Raw genomic sequence first — 26,496 nt, 5'->3', positions numbered from 1 at the left:
AAAACAAAGAGATGGTGTAGGCCTGTGACCTCCGCCAGTGCACAGAGCCGTGACTGACAGCCAGCTGAGCTGCTTTGCATGGTGCAATGGCACCTGCCCGAGGAATGCTGCACCAAAACAGAGCAGCACACCACTGCTCCCCTACCAGGAATGACTACCCAGTACACACAGCCATGCTTCTGTATCTTCTTTTGGAGAAAAATACCAGGTTACGGAAATGGTAAACTGAGTATCAGTCCTTCAGCTTTCAGGGACAAGAGGAAAGGAGGGCAAGGGTACATATTTTTACTACACATTAACTTCAGTATCAAAAAAGCTTCCAGGTGGGAATTGTATTTAAATGTAATCTTTTTTTTTTCTTGAATACAAGATTTAGGAATTTAATTTATGGGTTGTGGCTCTCTATGGTAAATAAGCCACTGTACATGTCCCATCTCTTACTGTGACAAGCTAAGACACCCTTAAAACAAGCAAGGCAGACAGCCAGGACTCCTGCACCAAATACCATGCAAAGAAAAACTTGCAGTACAGTCTCAGGAGATCGTCAGCTGAGCTAATTTTGTTGGGTTGCAAGATACAATCAAAACCACAAGCTCTGCTGTTCAGAGATGCCACGTGGGACCAGCTTACCCAGAGGGTCCTCCAGCGAACGCCAGGAGCCAACGTGCCAGAGTGATATCCCATTTCATCAAAACCATTCCTTCTGAGAGCTCCAGAAATTAGTTCAACAAACCAGGACCATCATTAACTTACCTTTAAAAGCTGAACTGGCATTGCTCTAACACAAAACACAGTGAGCCACATTCAGCAGTTCTGCGTCCCTATTAACTCAGTTTGCAATAGGTTTTCAGACTTGGAGGCCAACATCTAACTATGGCCGTGAGCATGCAGGTGGGACACCAGGTCCATCTTCTGCTAAGAAAGCTGAATCTCCTTCCACCCTCCAAGCTAGCACAGGTTGAACTGGGCCCATCTCGGTTCTAAACAATATGGAGACAAGATACCTGTTTTTAACATGCTGTCGTGGTTTCAGCCCAGCCGGTAACAAAGGACCACGCAGCTGCTCACTCACTCCTCCCGCCCCGCTCCGATGGGATGGGGAGGAGAATCAGAAAGAAGAAAAGAAAAAAAAACCCGGAACCTCGAGGGTTGAGATAAGGACAATTTACTGGGACAACACAAGAAGAGAAGTTACACAACGGTACTAATAAAAGAGTATACAAAACGAGTGATGCACAGTGCAACTGCTCACCACCCGGAACCCAACGCTCTGCCACTTCCCCCACTGAAAGTCGAGAGCGCTCCCCCCAACCCGCTCCCCATTTATGTACTGGGCATGATGTCACATGGTATGGAATAGATCCTTGGCTAGTTCAGATCAGCTGTCCCGGCTGTGCCCCCCCTCCCAGGTTCCTGTGAAAATTAATTCTATCCCAGCGGAACCCAGGACACGTGCCCATGATATCCCTCTCAGGAAAGAAATCCTTTACCTTTCGAGAAGCTCTAGCGGTTTCACAAGCAGTGGGAGCTACAGAGGATCTGCATTTCAAGCAGCTTCATCAGGTTTTAAAATATATGTATTTCTGTAAAAGAACTAATCCTCTTGCATCACTTCTCCTCTACAGGACATCGTGGCAGCCTGCTGAAAGAATAAAGCTGGACACAAGCCCAGGCTGGTGGGGGTTTAGCATCACAGCCTCTCCCTGCCTCACTTGGTATCCAGGATGGGCACGCAGTCTTGAACCTGGCGTCTTGAACCCCATGCACTTGTCTTTGCAATGGTCAATGGTTGCCAGCAGGCGACAGGAGATCTCTCTCCACCTCAGCGATTTTTTTTTAGGGTTTGCAAAGTGCAAAAGCAGCAGCGGGATGGACTGCCGGGGAAACTCGGCCAGAACCACCACAGAGGACACAGTTAAACAAGGGGAACTCCACTGGGCAGGCCAAAAGTTCACTTGGCTGGAAAAAATCATTAAGATGAATTCATGGAAGGAAAGTTCATCAGGGACTATCAGGAAGAAAGGCACAGCCTCTGGTATCTCAAGTTGTAAATAAATGGAAGCTGGGACAATGCCCTGTGGCATCCCAGCCATAGACTCATCCCTAGCCCCCACTCTCGGCTGCTGCTGGAAACTACAGAGGGGGGCAAACAGACCTTCCCCTCACTCAGTACCTCCTCAGTCCCCTCACTAATTCTGTTGGCTGAAGGCAGGGTTGTTTTCAGTCGTACTGTTGAACATGCCACCCTACACAACAAGCTGCATGAGAAAAGTCTAAGTTGAGGACTCAAGTTCAGGGACGCCAGGATGAAGGTTTCCTGCCCCATCTACCTGTGCATCTGACCCTACAAGCTGCAGGACAGGCTTTTAATTACGTGAGTGCACACGGGGTTACCTAGACCCTTGCCTAAGTCAGCACCAAGAATGTTGTATCTTCTTGAACAAGTGACTATTCAGCATTTCCCTCACCCTTCCCCAAAACAGGTGTAAGCACAGGTCTTAATCATTACACGCTACTCAAAGGCTGGTTGAAGGACAGTTACACATTTTCCTTGGGGATTATTATTACTTGGTCCCTCAAAAGTTCATGCAAACTCCCAGTATTTCTCTGAGAGGGTGGCATCATCCCCAATTTTACAGCCACAGAAGAGTAGCAGAGAGTAAGGCAAACAGCAGATGAAGACCTGAGCTCCCACAATATTTAAGCCTTATAAAAATGACACATTTGAAGAGCAGCTCCACTGGACTTCAGGCGGCACCTCCAAGAGCTTGATGCTCCTCACATCCACCCCCATGGCCTCAGACCAGTTTTGCAAAGATGGGGGCAGATGCAATGAGTTGCCCCAGCCATGGTTGAGGTGACTCGTCCAGCATCATGCCCAGGGTCCCTGGCAGAGGCAAGCACGCAACTCAGCACCCTGCAGCAGTAGTCACCTCCTCTAAAATGAGGGGTTTTTTCCCTCTTCCCACAGCCACTGGCAACACAAACAAATGATCCTCCCATCAGAAAGGCTGAGCAGGCCTGAAAAATGACCTCCTGCCTGACACACATTTTTGCACCACAATGGAGAGCTGAAAAATGGTTTGATATCGAAGAAAACATTTTGTTCTGCCAGAGGCCGCAAAGACCTCAAGGTCAGAAAGTCTTGGAAATGTAGGTACAAATGGTGGTTTTCCAAAGATGCACAAAAAAGCTCATCTCAACAAACTACAGTGCTGCATCTAAAGAGAAGCCACACTGAAAAAAAAAAATTATGTAAACCGGCTACTTTCTCAAGCTCTGCTCTCCAAACAGGCCAACACATTTTGGTACCCACTCACTAGATAAAACTTTCGACACATACACTTGTAACCAAGCCAAGCTGCAAGTAAACGAAAAAGGACAGCTCTGCAAGGGACAGGAGGCAGTGCTAGCAATGAGCTACCAGCCCTACAGGCAAAATCCTAAATTCCCAGCGTCCCATTTCGTGACACACATCCATGCCAAATGCCTTGACCAAGCTTTTTTTTTGCATCCCTCCTTTTGTTAATGATACACTCCAAGTAAATTTTCACTTAGAAATTATTAAGCTGCAAGACCATTAGGGAACTATTTCTCACTTCCTACAGCTGTGATTCAGAGCCAGATCAGAGATAATCATTAGTCACCCTACTCACAATAATAGTAAATTAATAAACAGCAACCTGAATTACATGGCGTTTCTCTTAATGGACTTTTAAGATACCAAAGTGCACGAGCACTGTGACCAAAGTACAAGTTCAAGGCAGGAGCATACCATTAGGACCATTAATACAGGCCCTGCACACTGCTTATCTTTTGTGGGTGCATACAGTTGCAAGTTTATCTAAAACACCTGGTTTCAGATAGGCAAGGGCTTTTCATTTGTGAAGGCCATTTAAAGACACCCTCCAGGATCAACATCAGCCCAGAAAAAAAAAAAAAAGCAAGTATGCCAGTACTTCTCTTGAAAGTACTTTCTTGAACTCTTTAGAAAAACAAAATCCTCATGGCCTAAATCTAAGCTGCAGCTGCAGTGCACATGTCTTGCTAGCATGGCGTCTTCAAAACCATTCACTGTCTTGCCTAAAACCACTTGTAGGGGCTACCCAAGGAGAGCATGGATGGAAACCTATGCCTGAGTTCTGGGTTTTGGCATGGATTTGTAGCTGGCCGTGACTTAATCAGTGCAACCTGAAAACCTGACGAGGCTGGAGTCTGTATTTATCCAGGAGTCCAGCAGCAGGACAGGAAACAACATTCTGACTCAAAGCGCTTCAAATCAAGAGCTGGAGAAATTACAGTCAGGTTTAGGTGCCCTGGCCACCACTCCAGATGGCACCACCATGCTGACCACCACCAGCAGCAGCGGTGCTCAGCTGCGCTCCTCCAAACGAGGCCGCTGGGAGAGGAAGAGATATCCTGAAGAGCCACTAGTCCTGTTGGGAAAGCAAAAGATTAACCTCCAAGCACATCCGCAGGGATCAGGCCTGACCTGCCTGCCTCTCCCCTTGGAGGGAAGGGGTGTTCAGGCAGCAACCACCCACCCCAGGAGAAAAACCTTTCCAGTTTTCCACATGCATGCCCTTCTACAGCCCTGGAAGATGCTCTGTCTGTGCAGCCTCCTGGAGAACACACCCTGCTGCTCCTGCTGCCATGGCACTACCAGGGGACACCAGACAAGCCTTCCTGCACTTGGAGAAAGTCCACCAAGGTCCCCAGCTTGCAGCTTCTGGGGCTGGACCGCACCAAGCTGATTATTTCATTCTCCATCCCCTGGAGCGGTCAGCCTGCCTGAACCACGGAAAGAAAGAGGCATTCATGTTTAGGAGCCTACAACTTTTTCTGACTTTTCTTCCCTGAAAATCCCCAAATTGAATATCCCTGCTCTTACAGAGCAGAGTATGGTTAATCAACATGGGTCTGGCACACTGGCAGCCCTGTAAAACAGCACAAGTGAATGAAACAGCAAGGTGCGGGCCACAGACTGGAAAGGCAACTTTTTAATACCGAAGGACTTCAAAAGAAATAGGGAGAAGGGGAGAGAGCTAAAGCAAACAACAGAAGTTGAAATAACAGTGTATTGAGATAGTTAATCTGCTGACCTTTCCATGATCTTCAAAGAAAAGAGAGAGAAAGCAAAAAAAGTGATAGAAAATAAGCCAAGAAATACTAAGCACACGATGAGCAACTAGAAAACAATCACTTTTTACTGTCAAGGTGCAATGAGTTAGGCACTGTGTTTCACAAAATAAATCCATCTGTAAACCCAAGACTTCTGAATCACTGGATGAAACATCAGAAACAGTCTTGAGTAATTCAACCCAGACCAAGCCACACTAATTCCCTGAAATCAGGGCTCTGCTGCCTGCTGCACTGTCATCTGTGCAAGTGTCACTGTGATAAGCTACCCAGAACTGCTTTGAACATCAACATCTTTAAAGATGTTTTGGTCTTTATGTTCAAGGCAATAATAAAGAATAAGCATGCGAGGAGATGAATGCATGGTTTAGGGTTTTTTTTAATATACTTTTTATTCTACATTGCTTTGCAATTAAACTGATGAAGCCGTACATATGTTACTGCACAGCCTGTGATATCACTCAGTCCATCTGAACTCTGCCCTGTGGCTGCAGTTTTTTTGACATGATAATAGTTTTCAGGCAAAGAAACTAAGCTTCTTCATATTGTCCTCAGGGCTGTCATCTGATCTTGTGGGTTTTTTCCTTCTCTTTAAATAAATAAATAAATAAACGCCTAAATTATTTTTACATGTTAATTTATCTTTAAATAAGACCACATAATTTGCAGCTGTGCATCTAAGCCCTACACAAGCAAAACTGAACTATCAGAAGTTACAGCTTTGTGATCCACTGGGCTATGGAAACAGCATCCTGGTGAAAGCGAGGGATGCCGCACGCCATGCCATTCAGCTTCCTGGAGACACCCTTAGAAGACCAGACAGATGACAAAGCTGTAACACACTGAAAAAGGCAGTTTCAGTACTGGGCTTTCGTTCTCCCCTAAGCACCTGTAAGGACATCCAAAGAGAAACCCACTGAAAGCTGCCAGCGAGAGCGACATCCGCCTGCTGCCAGGCGCAGGACTCTGGCAGCCGGCTCCGAACGCCTCCCGTGTTGAGCTGCGTTTTCCACACACCCACAGGGACACGCAAGCCACGCCGCCAGTCACCCCAGCGAGGTGCCAGCCCTTCCAGGGCAGGGCCATGCCCGTGGGTTTGGGCTCCATGGCAAGCTGTTTCCCTGGAGCACACTGTGCCATCTGTATCCTCCTCGTTATGAAAACACTGCTCAGCGGGGAGAGGTAACGAGCTGCGGAAATACCAGCAACGCCGCAGGTGTAGGGAGAACAAGCTGCTATTTCGACGGCTAAAAGAACCGCTCAGCCCTGAATGCCGCGCTGTGCAAGAGCCCACACAATAAACAAGGGCAGTCCCACAGCTCCATGCTACTCGCTGCAATTACTTTACGGTGTACTTCCTCCCGAGAGCAGGATTTCGCCACTGGGGCACACAGGAGGCCTGTGTAAGGAACATTAAGTCTTTAAGGTCATCATTAAAGACCGTTCTTCTCCCCAAAAAGTCAGTCCTGAAACTGGTCAGAAATAAATGCTTTCTGTCAATGAGGTCTGTGAACAGAAGGACACTGCCTGGCATGTTAGAGGACTTAATGCCTCTTGCAATGTCATGAGCAGAAACGAAGAGAGCGTTTCCATACTAACCAACCAAAGAGAGATTCCTGCGCACCAAGTCTTGGATCTTCAGCAGATTAAGGTGCCTTGTTCATTTTTAAGGACAACACGTGCAGACGTAAAAAAATTAAAGTTTTCTTCTTTGTACCTTACCGTAAGCTTCTATTAATAAATGGGTGTGCAATTAAAACATCCTCAAACTAGCCTCAAACTCCAGAGGGCATTCAGGCTGAATTTAGGTTTTAAATCCTGGGCTTATAATTAGTCAATTTCCAAAATGAGAAGCATAGTCAAATAACACAGCCAGTCCATCTCACAACAGCTAGCACTAACTGCCCCTTTCAAAAGCTGACAGCTAATCAACATCACCTGCGAAACCCATTTTTGACACACTCTCGGACAGTGAATAATGCTGGAAACATTCAGCCTCACAAAACCTTGTCAGTGGGAGAAAGATTAACACATCAGCCACACTGTGAAGAAGTGGTAAAACCTGAGATTTTATTAATAATAATGATTTTTATGAGTAATAAGTAGTCGTGTTACTGGGAGAATGAAAAACAGGCATTAAGCAAAGGGTAAAAGAAGGACGAGCTGCTGTACTAATAGGGATCTCAGTAGGGCAAACTAGTCTGTGCATCCCATCTTCATTTTCTAATGGAACCGTCTCAGCTGTTGCAGCTATAAGAGATGTCGTTAAAAATTCACCACTATATTAAAACTCCTCTGAGCTACAACATTTAGGCTGCTAGTTGAGGGAGCACATTGTGCTGTTGACTGCTCCTTCATTAGGCAAAATTTCTGATACACTGCTGATGCCTCAACCCTCCTGAACCTCGCTGTGTAATTGTGCTGAGACTGAACGCAATTGTCTGTGTGCGTATGCAAATAACTGTGCTGATCAAGGGACTCCTATCAAAGTGAAATGCTTCATCTTGTACCTTTGATATCAACCTGAGATGGTTGGAACCGAGGAGCTGCTGAGACCCCATTAGGAGCAAGACCTTCACCTACGGTCTGTGCAACGCATCTCCCTGGCAATAGACCGGGAGGGTCATTAATAGGATATCATTGCTGTTTCATCATAATTACCAAAACCTGGTGTAATTAGTGAAATCATGCCTTTTCTCATTCTATCACATACCTGGCAGATAAGCACATGAAAATACGCCTACAACTGTCAAGCAGATAGGATCTGTTTTGACAGTCACGGTACAAAGGTCAGCCATAATCTTGCTTATAAAGGTTATTTTTCCAGCCCAGGGTAGAGGCAAAGGAAAGGGATTATTCTGGAAGTTCAGTAATGCCTCTCTCCTGTCACAGCAATAAACAAAACTCCCTTACACGGCTCACATCTTGCACCTCCCCTCCCTGAAATAATCCCTAAACCACACGTTTTCACGTTTCCAAGAGCACCCTGCTGCATAGGCGCCCTTCGTTACGTGTGGTTTTGGTTACATTCCTATCCAGACAGATTACTAGTGTGTTCAAAATGCATTAAATCCATCTGAAAAGTTTAGGACAAGGTAAAAAAAAAATAATCAACCAGCAAAAGCAGCCCAAAAGACTTATGTCAAGAGCTCTTATGGTTCTGATTTAAAACCTGGAAGACGTATGCGCAGCCAGAGGGACCCAGATCTCACATCCCAAATCCAAGAACTAAGGGAGGGCAGCTGGCAAGCGGAAAACAATTTCTGGCTGTGGCTGTGATTTGCAATTTTAATTTCTAACTGAATTATGCTCTGGCTATTTTTCCTTGCTGTGTGTTTTATTTTTTTAAAAAACCTGGCTCTGCAGCGATGCTGAAAGCCAACGGCTGGTGGTGACAGCTGTCTCACCAGCATCTCCCCCCCTTGGGGTTGGACCCGGGCAGAGGAAACCCGAAAAGCCAAAAAGAGTGAGGCAGTCACTCAGCCTTCTCGCCGACTCGACCTTCGGCCTCGCCTGGGCAGCCGCTCTCCGTGAGGATCAGCGTGGCGAGCACCAAAGTCAGCAGCTTTCGGCACAGCCGTGCGGGGCACGTGCGGGACAGCGTATTTGCGGAACGCCGGCGGAGGGATGGACGCGTGACTAACCTGCGGGACAGCCGGGCCCTCGCCCCGGTGCTTTGCAGGGCGTGTGAGCTCGCCCACCGCGCCTTCGCGCCAAGGCGGACCGACCTGCAGCGAGAGCGTTCCTCCTCAGCGCCCAGCCCCGTGACGTGATGGTTTTAATGTCCTTGGGCGAGGTGATGGGCGCACCCAAAAGGAAAACTCTGGGTCCCGTCCCGGCGCTGAGCAGAAGGCGCCCACCAGCCGCCGACGGGACCCGCGGGGCTCGATCCCCTGAGCCGAGGGAGCCCGGGGAGCCCACGTCTCCCCAGCGCTGCCCGCCTCGGAGCCAGCCCCGACGCCCCCCGGGGATTTAGGGAGAGGGTTCCCTCAGGAAGCTGGACGTGCCCCACAGCCTCCCTCAGCCCCCAGCCGGCCTCGGCGGCCCTCCCCCGCCCGCCGGCCCCGCGGCGCGGCCCTACCGTCTGCTGCCGGCTCGACATGGTGACGGGCGGCGGGGCCGAGCCGAGCCGGGCCGGGGCTATAAGGGCTCCCGCGACACGTAGCGCGTCCCTGAGCCGGCCCCTCTCGCCCTGCGCCCGCCCCCGCCGCCTCCTCCTCCTCCTCCGCCCCGGCCCGCAGCGAGGGGAGGCCGGCAACCCCCGGGCGGGGAAGCGGCACCGGGGAGGGAGGGAGGGAGGGAGCGACGCCCCGGCTCTGAGGTAAAGGACCGCAGGGCCGGGGGAGCGTCATGGGGACGCGGGGCCCGGCTCCCCCGAAGGACGAGTCACCGCTTGCCACCGAGGGGTAACACGCAACGACAAAGCCTCCCAGCGCGAGGATGCCGATCTGAAGTTCCCTTAAAATTAACGACTTGGGGCTGAGGAGTTCGGGCTCGGCTACGGCACCCTGCCTGCGGCCACAGAGGCGGGGGGCAGGCTGGCTACCTGCCGTCAGGGCAGGGAGGGGGGAAAGGCCATCATCATCCAGGTAAGGATGGGTCCTGCTCCCGGCCAGGAACCGCACCTGCCTTCAAGGAGAGAGGGGGGAGGAACAGGACCCCACACAAAACAAGGCGGGAAAAAAAGCACCTCCCAAGGATAACAACGGTGCCTAAAAACAAGCAGCGCTGTAGGCCGGCCCCCGGCCGTTTGGCCAAAATGCCAAGAAGGCTAGAAAGAAACACAGAGGAGTCTACCGGCACATAAAGCTTAGCAGGTGAAGGGAACAGAAGCCCGTGCCTGACAGCTTTGTCCAAAATCCTCAGTTTTCCACTGTTGGGAAAGCTCAAATCCCAGAACACTGCTGAACCAGAGGATGGGCAACATCCTGGTGGAGGGAAACCACGCTACATCCTTGGGATGGCCTGCGAGCCAGCGACAAGGGAAGAAACGTTCCCCATGGGTGTCTAATTCTGCACCTGGGGATGCGTGGCCCAATCCAGCACGGCACTTGCCCTCCGACCACTTTCTCCTAATCCCTACCCATCCGTGAGTCCACCCCAGGACTGTGAGGAGAGCTAAGGACAACTATGCACAGGGCTGCCTCTCCTCTAGGAGGAGATGACTCACTTCTAATCATGCCCAGAAGAGCAAGCACTCTCTCTCGGTCCAACATGCAGAGCCTGCTTTGGGCCTGGGAGTCGTGGGCATCTCCTGGTACCTGTTCACCACACAATCACCAGCAGCCATGCATGTCCTTCACTGTAAAAATACTCCTGTTTCATCTCTATCCTTCGTTCTGGCAGAGTTTAAAATGCTGGTGCCCTGAATGAAGGCCCTCAATGGAAAAAGATGGTGGGATTTTGCAAAGCTCCCTAAGTGAGAGAAGGACCCTTAAAACAGAAAATGGGAAACCCCAAGGGAGAGATGAAAGACAGTGGAATAAGCGGGATTCCTCAAATGAGGTCTTGCTGGAAGAGGAACAGGGCCCAGCATGGAGAAGGAGGAGCAGGGACAACTTGGAGGTGAAGGAGTGGGGCTGGAAGGAAGCAAGCAGCACCTGTTCAACCAACTCCTGAAGCCAGGCAGCTATTACAGTGCTATTAGTTCAGTGCTATTAGTTCAGCTATCAGATGAACTAATCCCCAGTGTAATTCCAGTTAAACCCACGGTATTATATTTGGGATTAACTCAGCTGAATAATACCAGGGTAACTTTTTAGCATCTCTCATTTAGTGCCTTTCTTTAGATTGGTTTTTCGATTGTCCAACTGCGGACATTAAGTTCCTGCTGTAAAAACAATATAGCATGGTTGGAAGAACAGGCAAACAAGCCTGAACACATTATCCATTGGAAAAGCACATCCTGGTACACGGAACCTTTCCACAACCATTGCCTAGCCAGGACACAGGCTACACCTCGTCCCCTGGAGGACATCACGAAAAGGACATGTTAAATGACTGAAAGTCTGTGGGTGCGCAGCAAAATGGCATGAGCTGCTCAGCTTTCCCACAAGGAAGGCGGCATCCAAGCACTATCCAAGGCTGCTTAGCCTGTTTAGCTGCTGCTCAGAAGTGACTCTGGGTGCTCTGATTTGTGCACAGCATAGAGTCAGCATCTCATCTTTTATTTGCACACAGATTTAAGTAAATTTCTTAACATAAGAGCTTCAGAACTGATCAAACCAATATTGACCTGGCAGGAAAAGTATGTAAAATCTTGGGGAAAATACAGATGATTACAGATTAATCATAGTTGTCACTGTACTTGTGGCTCTGCTCTACAAGAGCATAGAAGAGCCTGTTATTATCTCTGATGAGTTAATTATGCATCTTAATTTCTGTAAGTATTATTTTTAGGTGTTTTTTTTTAATTTAGTTGGATAAAAACATTTAATATTCTCCTTCTGCAGGGTGAATTTTAAATTCACATCTTTACACCTTTACCATGTGTACCTTTCCTTTGTGTACCTTCAGTAAAGAAAAAGGGTTGAAAACATGCCCACCAGACCAAAGCAAGCAGGGAAATACATTTACTGAAGAAAGAGGAGCAACAAGAAGTGGTCTGTGTAAAAGAAAAGGCAGAAAGAGGGGCTTCTGTAATCACAGCCTACTATAAACCATTCTGGCCTGATACACAACTAGTTCCAGTGACGATATTTTTGAAGGAAAAATAGTTCTTTCTCATTAGAAGTGAACAGTAGAAAGGTCAGTGGAAAGAGAGAAAACTTGTGTTACTACATAACAGAAGAAAATAGCACTGAGAGCATGTAACACCTCTGTGTTTCCCCTAGATATCTATCAGTGAGACGGAAAATGAGTCAATGTTATCTCCATTTGTTGCATCATTCTTCACTTCTTACTTCATCAAACTGATCTCCCTTCTAGGAATTAAATTGCTCATAACGTGCATGAGAATTTGAGAAAATAAGAAACATTTTGTGTATAAAAGACCAAGGTTTATTTTTCCTCTATTTTCCCAAGAACAATGCAGAAAGTGGTATGAACTTCTGTAACATTAACTTCTAATAATTAAATATATATGGCTATTGCCTCAAGTTTTAATTTGTGTGCGCTTTTCAAGGAAGTAACTGATGAAACAGAATCAGAAATTAAGCAAAAAAAAAAAAAAAATCTAGTTGCTTACCTCAAGAGACACGCAAATCAGTGACACTCAATTAATTTTCATTAAAGAACTTCTCAGGCTATTTAACAAGCTGTAAGAGCTTCAGCCTACTGCAGCTGGAGAAAGAAGCAGCACTACAGCAAAGCAGGCAGGGGGTCAAAATCTTTCCAGATGGAAGAAAAGGGCCCTTGAGCAGCCTCCCTGCTTGGTAAAAAGCAGCTTCAGGAATGATTTGGCAACTTTTGGGCCCTATTACATATGCTAAAGCGTTACTGGAAATATTTTTATTTGCAGGTATTCTCACTCTGCTTACAGGATCAGAGACTTCTGTTCCTCTCCTTACTGGGAGGGCTGGAAGAAAGTTATGCCCCATGTATCTGCCCTTGTGCACGCAGAACGGGGATTATTCAGCACTCCCTTGGGAAGTCTGTATTGCCCTGACACCCCAATCTCAAAGAGGCAGTAAATCTCTAGACAAAAAGGTCTCTTAAGAGCCCATTGTGAAATGTACTGTTACAGTAACAGGACCCACAGAGAGCAAAATCTATACATAACTCCACCAAACAGGCCCGGTGAGCAGCTGCTCATGAGACATTTGCTACAGCCATCTTCCCAGTTCAAAATCCACCACAGCACCTTCTTAACCAAAATTCCTATCCAAGCATAACCCAAGAAATTACCCCAAAGTGCCATGACTCACATGAATGCTTGCAAGCTAGGCACGACCACTCGTTTCCTCAATACCCACCTCGACATGCCTATGTAACAAGTTTACCAACAACAAAATGTCACTTGCATCCCCCTGCCCACCTGCAAGGTGGCGGAGGTGGAAATTAAAACAGGCCACATCCTTTTTGCTCATCAGATGGTATCAACCCCAGAAGTACTACAGCCTTTGGGGAAGTGTCGTGGAAGGAGAGGAGTGCAGTGTTCTCCCACATGAAAGATATAAAGGGGTAAAGGTCACCGTTCCTGATTTTGCACAACTGTGTACTCTTAAATCCTTGCACAAATTCCCATGCCTTGCTGACATCTAGCTGGAAAAGCATTGCCCAAATTAACATCACAGCCTCAGGAGAAGGAGCCTTAAGATCAGCTGCAATGTTACTGGTGACACCATTCCCTCTGCAGCTCCTGCCTGCTCTGCATCGTATGTTTGGCAAAGCAGGAGCAAAGGGTGGAGGAAGCAGGAAGGATGGCCAAGCTTGAATGTGTGTGCCATGGAAGCCAAGCTCTCCCACGTGCCAGGGTTATGCTAGCCAGATGAGCGATCCTCCCTACACTCAAACTACTCCACTGCTAGACTGTCTCTGTTCTATTTGCTTTCCTAGCATCAGGGAACTTGCAGATAAAGGCTTCAGCTTCAGTGCCTTGCTTAGTTTTTGAAGTGACAAAGTTGTCATCTTCAGCACCGTTTCTTCTCAGCTTCTCCAGCTTTGCCGCCACAGCATTACTCTGCAAGTTCACTCGCCACCTGCAAGCAGTGAGGAAGCCATCCTACAGAGGATAAACAGCCTAAAGACAGCTCTCAGGAGGGAGCCCACAGGGGAAATCAGTGGAGAAACATCCAAGAAAGGCAGACCCAGGCTGAGCAGCTTTTGGTCGTATGCAGACAACAAAGTCCCAGGAGAGGTTGTCACCCCAGTTAACGGAGCATCCTTCAGTCACCAGGAGTCTAACAAATTCTGCTCATCAAATACCGAATACATTAAGATTGGTACCTTTGAAAATTAATTATTCCACAAATTAACATATCTAATACCTTTGGCATCAGCCCACAAAGATAACCAGCTCTGCTACTGAACTGCCCCAACAATCAGTTCCAGCTTATCTACCTCACCTTTCACCCATGGCTTTTCACAAAGTTTTCAATCCTATGTATAAGTCAACTCTGTATCTGCAGCCCTAAAACTTCACTCAAGAGATATCAAATCGAAAATAAACTACAAAAGCAAAGCACAGCATATTGGACGCACCAGAGATACAGGCTGGTAGGGCACTAGCTGCTGGCATAAGCAATTAGGCTTTTTAATGAGAGCAGGAAACATTATTTTTTACTCTCCTTGTTCTATAATTCAAGCACGTGGGATCATCCTCACAATTCTCAGAAAGCTATTGGAGATAAACAAAAGTTCCAGAAGCGTCCAAAATCAGCCACAGACCTCCAGCATTGGCAATACCCTCTGCTGTTGGGGACTGCTACAGCCAGCCAGAAACTGTAAGTTCAAAACCAGTTTGCCAAGATTTCACAATGGGAGAAAGGAGCCCAAGCCAGGAACAAGCTCTGCACCTACATGGGTTTTTGCATCTTTAAAGCATCATTCAGAAGTCTGGAAAACAAAACACTGCTCTCATTTTAGAACAAAGAGGGGAGGGAGAAGAGAAGAATATCATAGTAATCAGTGTCTTCTAATCATTGAAGCAGGAAATACGTTAAACTTCAGCTTAAGCACTCAAACATCTTTGCATCCTTCCATAGCTCACCAGCAGATAGCAGAATAAGGGTGAAGAGAGAGCTTTTAACAAGCTGCTATCTTCACAACTATCTCCTCCTCTAAGGACAATTTAACAGCTACCTTCTGTGCTCCATGCAATTCCTACTGATGAGCACATGCACTGACCCCTACCCACCTACCCACTTCTCATATTGCTTCAGAGCTCACTTTAAACAACCCAGATCTGGGATTTCCAGGTTGTTTTTTTTTAATCACTGTGCCTCAGTGACACAGTCACTAGTGCTTACCATCAGGCTCTTACTTTCCTACACACCCTCCAGTCTGTAACTGACAGTTCTGAAGGTTCCCAGTGCAACTGGTCCAGCCATTGGGATGGCATCCCCACACAGCAAGCCGATATGTAGCAAATCTCCATAATCATTAGGGAAATGGTAATAATGAAAAATGTACAATCACACAGCTGCTTCTTTCACTCTCCTTTTTAAAGCAGGTACAGACATTTGCCTTGTCCTCCAAGCACTGCTCAACACCCAGATCTCTCAACTAAGTTCTGACAGGGGTCCTTAATTTTTCTCACTCACCTCTTCATTCTTATTTCTCTTTTTCCTTACTCATACTTCTCCCCCCCCCCCCCCCCTTCCCTGTCTTTAAAAACCTACAGTGCCTTAGAGATTGCTCTGGGCTTTGCAGGGCTGGCAGAGAAATCTCAGCTCCCTTTTGCAGACAGACCACACGCTCTCCTTGCATTTGTATGCCACAGCTACGAGAGCAACAATGGGTGATGCAACCAGGACAGCAAAGGATTTCACTCCAAGGAGCAGACAATTCAAAGTGCATCACAAACCCAAGCTATCACCCAGCCAGGGCAGATGTGAGGCTCCAAACCACAATCCAAATGGCTCGATGTCCTAGTGAGGACACTGGGCTCAGTATGTGCAGCTGCACCTAGGGAGCTAGCACTGAGATGTTCAAGCAATGGCTGCTTTCACAGCAGAGGAGCTGGTGTTCATCTCCAGATGCAGACATGCAGGTTGAGGCTTTGAAGACACAACGCAGAGGTGGTGCAGGTGATGGAGCAAAGAGCTATTGGGCAAAAGCCCTTTCAGTTCTCATTCGGCATTCATTGCCTGAAGGCTGCTGGCGCTGCCTCATCTTTAGGTTGGATCTCAGCAAGACAAGTATAAAATATATACCTACCAGGGCTTGGCCGATACTCTACGGGGAAAGGAGTATTTGTCAGGAAAATGGCAGCAGAAATAGCCAGCAATTTCTGTCTGACTTACCACAGCTAGTCAGGGCAGCCTGTAGATCCAAACACGGAGGAGCTCAGCCAAGGCAAGCCTCTGATGCTGCGGTTTGCTCTACTCATGAAAGCGTGCTGTTTTCTTTGCACTCACCTTGAACGATGAATGAGGAACAATCAACTTTACAAATCTCTTTGGAAGCAAGGCAAGGATTCTTATCATTTTCATAGGATCATAGAATGGTTTGGGTTGGAAGGGACCTTAAAGATCATCTAGTTCCAACCTCCCTGCCATGGGCAGGGACACCTTCCACTAGACCAGGTTGCTCAAAGCCCCATCCAACCTGGCCTTGAACACTTCCAGGGATGGGGCAGCCACAACCTCTCTGGGCAACCTGTTCCAGTACCTCACCACCTTCACAGCGAAGAACTTCCTTACATCTAACCTAAAGCTACCCTCTTCCAGTTTAAACCCACTGCCCCTTGTCCTATCACTATGTCGTGGTTTCAGCCCAGCCGGTAACAAAGGACCACGCGGCCGCTCGCTCACTCCTCCCGCCCCTGCCTCCGGTGGGATAGGGGGGAAGACGGAGGGGAGGAAAAAAAACAAACCTGGAACCTCGAGGGTTGAGATAAAGGCAGTTTACTGGAACAACACAAAGAAATTGCAACAACAACAACGGTACTAATGAAAAAGTATACAAAAAGAGTGATGCACAGTGCAACTGCTCACCACCCGGGACCCGACGCTCTGCCACTTCCCCCACCAAAAAGAAGAGCACACCCCCCGGCCCGCTCCCCCTTTATATACTGAGCATGATGTCACATGGTATGGAATAGCTCCTTGGCCAGTTCAGGTCAGCTGCCCCGGCTATGCCCCCCACCTCCCAGGTTCCTGTAAAAAAAAATTAACTCTATCCCAGCTGAACCCAGGACACACTACATGCCCTTGTAAAAAGTTCCTCCACAGCTTTCCTGTAGGCCCCCTTAAAGTACTGGGAGGCTGCTATAAGGTCTCCTCAGAGCCTTCTCTTCTCCAGGCTGAACGACTCCAACTCTCTCAGCTTGTCTTCATAGGAGAGGTTCATCAGCCCTCTGATCATCTTCATGGCCTTCCTCTGGACTCGCTCCAACAGGTCCATGTCCTTCTTACGTTGGGGACCCCAGAGCTGGATGCAGTACTCCAGATGGGGTCTCATGAGAGCAGAGTAGAATGGGGGGAATCACCTCCCTCAACCTGCTGGTCACACTTCTTTTGATGCAGCCCAGGATACGGTTGGCTTTCTGGGCTGCAAATGCACATTGCCAGGTCATGTTGAGCTTTTCGTCAACCAACACCCCCAAGTCCTTCTCCGCAGAACTGCTCTCAATCCATTCTCCACCCAGCCTGTATTTGTGCTTGGGATTGCCCTGACCCATGTGCAGGACCTTGCACTTGGCCTTGCTGAACTTCATGATATTTGCTCGGGCCCACCTCTCAAGCCTGTCAAGGTCCCTCTGGATGGCATCCCTTCCCTCCACCATGTCGACCGCACCACACAGCTTGGTGTTGTTGGGGAACTTGCTGAGGGTGCACTTGATCCCACTGTCCATGTCGCTGACAAAGATGTTAAACAGCACCGGTCCCAGCACCGTCCCCTGAGGAACACCACTTATCACTGGTCTCCACTGGGACACAGAGCTGTTGGCCGCAACTCTTTGAGTGCGACCATCCAGCCAGTTCATTATGCACCGAGTGGTCCATGCATCAAATCCATGTGTCTCCAACTTAGAGACAAGGATGTCATGCAGGACAGTGTCAAAGGCTTTGCACAAGTCCAGGTAGATGACATCATTTGCTCTTCCCTTATCCACCAATGCTGTAACCTCATTGTAGAAGGCCACAAAATTTGTCAGGCACAATTTGCCCTTAGTGCAGCCATGTTGGCTGTCACCAATCACCTCCTTATTTTCCATGTGCCTTAGCATAGTTTCCAGGATGATCTGCTCCATGATCTTGCCAGGCACAGAGGTGAGACTGACTGGCCTGTAGTTCCCAGGTCTTCCTTTTTTTCCTTCTTAAAAATGGGGGTTATGTTTCCCCTTTTCCAGTCAGTGGGAACTTCCTCAAACTGCCACAAGTTCTCAGATATGATGGATAGCAGCTTCGCCACTTCATCCACCAGTTCCCTCAGGAACCACAGATGCATCTCATCAGGTCCCATGGACTTGTGCACCTTCAGGTTCCTTAGATGGTCTCAAACCTGATCTTCTCCTACAGTGGGCAGTTCTTCATTCTCCCAGTCCCTGCCTTTGCCTTCTGCAACTTGGGCCATGTGGCTGGAGCACTTGCCGGTGAAGACTGAGGCAAAAATGTCACTGAGTACCTCAGCCTCCTCTGTGTCCCAGGTAACCAGGTCTTCCACTTCCTTCCAGAGAGGGCCCACATTTTCCCTAGTCTTCCTTTTATCACTGACGTACCTATCAAAGCTTTTCTTGTTGCCCTTGACGTCCCTGGCCAGATTTAATTTTATCAGGGCTTTAGCTTTCCTAACCCAATCCCTACTTGGACAATTTCTCTGTATTCCTCCCAGGCTACCTGCCCTTGCTTCCACCCTCTGTAGGCTTCCTTTTTGTGTCTGAGTTTGTCCAGGAGCTCCTTGTTCATCCATGCAGGCCGCCTGGTGTTTTTGCCCGACTTCCTCTTCGTTGCGATGCATCACTCCTGAAACTGGAGGAGGTGATCCTTGAATATTAACCACCTTTCTTGGGTGCCTCTTCCCTCCGGGGCTTTATCCCATGGTACTCTATCAAGCAGATCCCTGAAGAAGCCAAAGTCTGCTCTCCTGAAGTCCACGGCAGTGAGCTTGCTGTGCACCCTCCTTGCTGCCCTAAGGATCTTGAACTCCACCATTTCATGGTCACTGCAGCCATGGCTGCCCTTGAGCTTCACATTCCCCACCAGTCCCTCCTTGTTGGTGAGAACAAGGTCCAGCATAGCTCCTCTCCTTGTTGGCTTCTCTATCACTTGGAGAAGGAGGTTGTCATCAACACGTTCCAGGAACCTCCTGGATTGCTTATGGCATGCCATGTTGTCCCTCCAACAGATATCAGGGTGGCTGAAGTCCCCCATGAGGACCAGGGCTTCTGAACATGAGGCTGCTCCTATCTGTCTATAGTGGGTGCGTCATATTGCAGTAAAGATATGTATTTATTGTGTGTAATTTTCTGCTATAGATCCATTGCCTTTGCCCTATGTGATTTCTTTTCCCTATCACAGACTTTGGCCTGTATCCCTACCTTGTCCCTTTTACAATACTGGAATAAAGATCTCTGTTCCCAAAAATACCCAAAGGCTCATTTTCACAGACTTGCTTTCCCTACAGACTGCTGTAATCTGGGAACTCAGGCAAGGAGATTAAGCGCCACATATGTCTTCTTCCAAAAGCAGGTTAGCACAGAGAAAGGCATAAGACAGCCAGCCTGGTATCTTTGTAGATAAAACTCTCACCAAAGCAGTCACGATCAAAGGAGAGTCAACAGAGGTTAAGGAAGGGCCAAGGAAACCTAGCCTTTCTAGGGACAGGTAGTGTTACAGCTGGGCAAGCACAGGCAGGTAGTAAGGTCAGCTCCTATCACAACATTTTGAAGTCTAAGTTCATCCTAATCCTTTTACAAAGACACCAGCACTGCACAAGAGCAGCTCCTACCCATCACTCCCTCCGTCTCCAGACTCCGGGCAGTTACAAACGTGAGCTCTCCAGCACCAAGCACTTTTTCAGCCAGCACAGTGAACAACCCCATGGTATTCACTGGCTTTGTTGTTTGCCCATTTTCATCTGTCTTTACTCTTGTGCAAGGACAGATGATTTAAGATCTACAATACACTACTGAATTTTAGCACTTTTTTCCCGTGCCATTTCCTAGTGTAATTTGTTACACAGGTTACCAGGCAAGCTATCTAACCAAGACAGATGTATGCTGCCACCAACTAAGATAAATAGCCATTCCTACAGGGAACCACGTTAAGGAAAACTTTTGCAAGACTTCAGGTTTGGTGAACTTTATCTCAAGTTTGCAATTTTTAGAATAATGCAGAGAAGTCTTTTTACCATTCTCCTAGAACAGCCATCCTTAATTATAGGTGATAAGCTTTAAAACATCAGGGTGTCATTATTTACTAGTTGTGAAATGTATTGGGTGCTTTATCCAAACACACTGATTTTCTACACGATAAGTAGTGTCCTTGAAAATGCATATTGCATATAAGGAAAAAACAGAAAATAATGTTTCTTTTCTGAGCCATTTCCTTCAAGTCACTAAGAAAATGCCCAAGCCCACGCTGGCAATTGTGTGCCAGGAGTCCCTTGGCAAAGGAACAGCAAGTGATACCTCCTCCCATGAACGTCAAACATCAGCTGAATCACTGGCACAAAGGAGGAACAAGGAAAAAGCAATGAGAACAAGCACATCTGGAGCACTTGTAACCCAGTGGAGTTGACCAAACAACCATGTTGCTCCTGGCAGCTGTCATGAGGGAAAAGAGACATACTGAACGTCTTATTTTGTAGTGGTTGGGCCCAGAGGAACCAACATTCTCCCAGGACATTTCATAAAGGGCTGTGGGTATGTCTCAACACGCGATTGTCCGTTAGCTCACCCCATGTCCAGCTGGAAGGCAGATGAGACTAGCAGTTCAGAGGTTCACATCAGCTCAATTCCCTAAACAGAGCATACTTGGGTAGTGGAAGGCCCTGCATTTATAAGTCTTGGATGGCATCAGACTGAGCATATACCTCCTCAAGGTGTGCTTCAGTGATCTGCTCTCCCTCCCTTACAGTCCACCTTTAAAAAGCCATTAGAAGTTAGAAGAATACAGTGCACTGAACCAAAGCAACAACTATAAGGCATGTTCTGCTTGCTGAAAAGAAACCAAGAGACTTGACTGAACAGCAGCTTTCCTGCTTTGAGAGTCCAGTCCTATTCAGGCTTCAGCAGAGCACTTCACCTGGAGTTACTCTGCTGACCCAGACACTCAACCCCTGTTGTCAGTATAAAAAAGGGAGATGGAGAGAGACCAAAGTTTTGTTTATTTGTTCACCCTGCTTTGTTGCGGTAACGTGACCTATACTGCCTTCCTCGTTTTTCCACCCAGGTTTCCACAGGCATCTGTGGAGACATTGGCTCAGACCTCAGCCCATCTCCATCCGAGGCAATGGGAAGTAGTGCAGAACACAGTGGATATTTCCATTCTCCTCCTACACAAAAGCCATCCTCTGCTCAGCTTTTATGAAGCATCTACATCCATTTAGCCACCCTCGCATTATGCTTCCCCGACTTGAAGGAAAACCTTCTCTCCCACCCCCCCGCCTCCAGTAACCTTCTCTCACCCCAAGTCCAACATCATGCACAGCCACTGGACTTCCGCAGCAAGCCAGCTGAGGTCTTTTTGTGCTGGCCTCGAGCTCCTGTTTTATGTCATCGTCAGAGAAAACGGTGTTTGGGGCACTGGGGGCACCTGGGAGCAAACAGGTAACCTAGTCAGTCAGATTGAGCTGCTTGGGAAGAACCTCAGGATGTAAAGAAAAGCCTCTGTCTCAAAATGGGTTAACAGCCCTTTAACTTTCAGCAGGATCAAATGTCAGTTGACATTCATGCTACAGCAAACTAAGTGGCCCCAATAACCATGACACACTTAAAAACAACCTGAAAGCTCTCCATTGTCATATGGGATGGAAACAATTTCTCATTTACCATGAAAGCTGTCTCCTCCTGTTTAGCTTTCTGATCCAAAGGCTGCACGTGAGACCTTAAGAAGCAGGTCACATGAGCCTCTGCAGTTAATTTTGTCTTGCCTCATTCAGCTGGAAGCCTGCGGCTCAAAGCACCACCTCCAGATTTGGCTTTTACACCCATCACGAGCCCCATGCCAAAAGCTGGTTTGAATCAGCAGATGCAGCACCTTCTGGGGAAAAAAAAGCAAAAAGCAAAACCCAAACAAACTAAAAAGGACTTATCAAGAACCCATTTGATTTACCACCTTTCTTGTCTGACCAGGGACATAGGGCACATGGGCACAGAACAGTCAGGCCATGTCACGCTGGGAGTGACATTCACCACCAATCTTGCATGGTGAGGTTTTACAAGAAGAAAGCACGGAGACGGAGAAAGGAGAGATCTGCTGCAGGGCAACACTGGAGTATCCATCTCACCTGACCTCAGCCCCAGAAGAAGAAGGGCAAAGGGGGAACCTTCTGATATTAGCTGTTGAGGCACTGGATAAGCAACCCCTGGAGAGCTTAGCTGTAAACCCAAACATCCAGAATCCTCGTGGATTCAGGGCAGAGCCTGCCTTCCCTACCGAAGAAAGACATGCCATTCTTTGCCACACAAAGGCCTAAGAGGGCTGAAGAACAGCCCAATAAGTCTGGGTTATGTATAATGAAATCTGAACCCCAAAGGCTTTCCTCCAAAGCCAAACCACAGCAGGACTTTGCATATGCTTCATGCTTGAGAGGACTGGAAGCACGGGGCCCCAGGCATTGGCTTTTATACAGCAGTACTGGATCATAAGAGCAGTGGACATGCAGGCAAAGAGAGAAATCCAGAATATAATTAGTAACACTCTTTATAATATAAACAAATTTGTTATATGCAAATTCAGGCACAAGAAATTACCTGTGGCACCTAGGGAAAACGTTCTGTAGCAGAAGATGGGAGCCAGAGCACAAAACCTCCACGGTGCCACAGAAAACAGCCCTCAACCAACCAAATAGATATAAAAAACCTCACTTGCGTAATGATTAACCTTCCCAAGAGGGAAGGGAGGGGAAATCTCACTGCAAGCGAGCCATTTGTAAGACCTCATCTGGAAAACTAAGTACAATTGCAGTCATTTATGTTGAGAAGAACTGAAGTGAAACAAGAGCCAGTACACAGAAGAAATAAGTCAGGTAAGAAGGAGAATCATGAGGAGAGATTAAGAGGGATTGACTTAGCAGATCTGGCAAAGTACAGACTGAAATGAGATGTAAGTGGCATCTCCAAATGTACCAGGAAGGTCAACGAGCATATGTTGGAAGACAGAACCAGGACACAAAGGCCAAGTATAAAGTTATAGGCTGGAAATCAAAAGACAAAGTTTTCGAATCTCTCTTTTGGCAGATACACCAGGAACTAGGTGGGTTAGGGTTTTGTTTTTTTTAAAATCAATAGGTAGATATGGTTGTGAAAGACATTCTGTAAAACAGTGGCTGCAGAGGACATGTCACAGCCTACGGTATCTCCTCCCCTGCAACATCAGGACAATTGTGGGTTGTCCCTTAGAACAGCACGTTGTCCATCTGACTAAGAGTCATCATTCATTTCTGTAAGTTGAGCAGTAATGCTTCACATGCATTAAATAAAATACACCTAATTACAAGCATTAAAATAAATAAGCACAATGGAGTGGTCAGAGAGGATTAAGAGCCATCTCCCTATGCTTTGGCCAGAACTATCTGACCAAACTATCTCCTCTGTAAGAGGAGACAGTGACTACGGATACGCTGCTTGACTTTAATTTCCAGAAAAATACCAGAACAATGATCAAACTCTTTGTAGGCATGGAGAAGCCAGCACTGAGACGAGTAATAGCTTGCAACAGCTGCTCAGTTTTGCTCTACAGCAGAAGTGAAATCCAGGGATGCCAGACTATGACAAGGGCTAGAAAAGCCTTGGGCTGCTGTTTCAGATGACATGGCTAGTGATGCCTACACCCGTAAAAGGCAAAGGAAGCACAGATAAAGAACTTGGAAAACCTGACATAGAGGATAGTTCACCATCCAGCTAGAAAAAGGTATCCAGCAGAGTCCTACCAAGGTCAGATCTGAGTCCAGCAGTGTTCAATATATGGAGAATGAGGGAAAAATTGGTGCACACTGAATTTGCAGCTGGCACCACATAGCAGATACACTGAACAATAGAGGAGAATAACAAATGCCCTTGACAAACCATCAGCAGGATAGAGGATGCCATAGAGCGCAGGAGAATGGAGTAGAGAACCTCTCAAAAACTCTTTTCTACCTTATTTTCCTATGCTGCCATGCTTTGAAGCTGTGCAACTGATTGTATAAAAATATTCCCTCTACCATTCACCTCATTAAATTTATTCTAGTGAACCGATTATTCATGAAAAATTACCATGATGACAAATGCAAGATATTGTAAATTCATAAACATTAAAAAACAAATTTGTTCCAATTTTTACAGGTATTTTTACACAACCAAAATACTCCGAGAACAGTAAATAGCCTCTAATAGCAAGAAGGAGGAATACATTATGCATGGAGGACAGTGTTTTCTTTGAGAAACAACCATAGAACATTGGTTGCTGATAGTTTTAAATACTGTCAGGAGTGAGGTGGAGGTACCAGTGAAGAGCTCCACACACAATGGCCTGATGCTCACCATCTATCAAGGGAAGAAATGGGATGCTATTCGGTGTGTGGGAGGCATGAAATAAAAATCTAGAAAACTTAACAAGAATTATCATTTCACCCCTTTTCCCATCAATAGTGCACCCTCACCTTGAATACTGTGGGCAAGTCTGGTCCAGTAAATATATTTATAGGCAGGGTAAAACCAAGCCAGAGATAAAAGTAGCAATGATAACAATTAGAAGAAGAGAATGATTTCAGCACAAGGAACAAATAAGGAAGATTAGTCTCTCCCATCTGGGGAAAAGAAAACACAAGCTGCAATAGTAGGATGAAAAGAGATCAAGTGTTTAACCCCCCTCCCAATAAAAATGCTCCAAGGAATCAAACCAGCTGCTGGTGTTCAGGAAAACACAACACTGAAACAAGATCTCTATCACACAAAATGACTGAACTTCTCCAGAATACATGCCAAGCTTTAGCATTTGTCTATGGTAACTACTTCTGCTAATTGACTATGTCAGAAAGCTATTACTGTTTTTAATCACAGCTCCTAGAAACGTGGCTGAATTTCCAGTCTAGCAGGTGGGAACCTGAAACCCTAGAAGATTATACATGGTTTTGGTATCTTAATTTTAGATACATTTCACTCCTTTTCAAATGAAACAAAAGGAGCTGGACCTTCATAAAGCCTACAGCTGTGCTCCAGCATCCACCACATCCCATTGCAAGGCAACATCTAAGGCTTTGGGTTTGGAAAGCAACAGAAAAGCCATGTAGGAGAGAAACTGATTAAGAGCTATATATAAAGCTAAACGCAAACCCGTTTTCCTTAACTCACGAAAATCCTGTAGCCACAAATGGCCGGTAATAAGGAGCGTGTGGGGAAATATTTGCTTTATCCCTACACATTTGCTTAGGTACCACGTCCTACCAAAAGCCAGAGGTCACCAGGCTAAAGGACCTTCAGCCTGATCCAACCTGGTGGGTCTTTCTGGGGTGCATACTTTGCTTCCCAGGATCAGCTGTGCACCTTCTGTTTCTGTAACAGGTTCAGGATTTGTCGTCACATCCAGTGAAGTGTTTGAGAGCTACAGGTCAGTAGCGTGAAAAGTCTGCAGAGCTTTTCTGACCCCTAAATAATAATCATCATCATCATCAATTCAGCTAACTCCTTCCATCCTAGTCCTTCAACAATAATCTCTTCCCTGAACACCAATTTTTTTTGTTAATTAAACACAGTAAGGTGTGTTCAAACCTTTCAACGGAATGTCAGAAAAACAATGCTTGCTTTAAACCCTTTTTCAAAGGAATTGTTTTAAAAAAACCCCAAATCTATCAACATAAGACCACATGCTGTCAGCCTGAACATCCCTGCCTCCTCTGTCTTGATTTTAAGTAAAAATATCTCTTTAAAGTATTGAACTAAGTTGGAAAAAAAAACCATAAATGCAGGTTAATCTACTTATAATCTTCATTTTCCACTTCTGGAAGCAAATAAGGGAGGGGGAAAAAAGCCTTTACAAACATCTAGCTGTATCAGGTCTGGAAGCAGAACCTAGCTCTGGCGTGGCATATACTTCACAGTCAATGAAAACCCTCTTCAAAAACTTTGTCAACATCAGAAACAAAGCCATTTAGAAATAGTTTTCTACTTACTGGACCACAAATCCTGAGAAATCAGGCAGAAAAACAGCACTCAAAAGCTGAACTGGATACACAGGAGTTGCTGAGTCTTCATGACGAAGATGAAGGTGGCAGCATACCAAAGACAAAACACACCCACACACCCATTGGTCGAAACAACACAAAACACAGACCAGGACTTTCAAAAACAAAGAAACCCACTACACCATGCACAAATCAAAGCATGGCCTCACCATCACACGACAACATGGGTGACGCAAGCGCAGCTGGCCTCAAGACAACAAATTCATAGGAGGAGGATGGGTGGGGGAAAAAAAATAATCTCCCCAGAAACCTTAAAGTTATGAACTCTCCAGGCTCACCCAGTCCTGGCACCATGCTTTGGTGGGCTTACCAATGCTTACTCTTTGCATTTGTATATAATTCTTCTTTTGATGGTCCCTAACTGTC

At 46.8% G+C, this 26,496-nt stretch overlaps 1 protein-coding gene and 1 long non-coding RNA gene across 4 annotated transcripts in view; both read right to left on the bottom strand.

Moving 5' to 3' along the window:
• PAPSS2 (3'-phosphoadenosine 5'-phosphosulfate synthase 2) overlaps nt 1–9,341 on the bottom strand; it is a 30,457-nt gene extending 21,116 nt beyond the window's left edge. For 2 of the 3 annotated variants that reach the window (XM_069795931.1, XM_069795932.1), the window contains exon 1: nt 9,221–9,256. In XM_069795931.1, the coding sequence (XP_069652032.1) occupies nt 9,221–9,241 (21 nt within the window). In that variant the 5' untranslated portion in view covers nt 9,242–9,256. Of the gene's footprint in view, nt 1–9,220 lie in introns of all 3 variants that reach the window. The other variant, XM_069795933.1, reaches the window with a different exon arrangement.
• Nucleotides 1,581–8,616, bottom strand: LOC138687686 (uncharacterized). The gene is made up of 2 exons (XR_011326802.1): nt 7,650–8,616; nt 1,581–7,389 (listed from the first exon to the last, which is right to left on the bottom strand). It is a non-coding gene; the product is annotated as an uncharacterized lncRNA (long non-coding RNA).
• Nucleotides 9,342–26,496: the final 17,155 nt, after the last annotated feature.

Source organism: Haliaeetus albicilla, chromosome 11 (assembly GCF_947461875.1).
Source record: "Haliaeetus albicilla chromosome 11, bHalAlb1.1, whole genome shotgun sequence".
Lineage (NCBI taxonomy): Eukaryota > Metazoa > Chordata > Aves > Accipitriformes > Accipitridae > Haliaeetus > Haliaeetus albicilla.
This window is presented reverse-complemented; position numbering and strand designations above follow the sequence as displayed.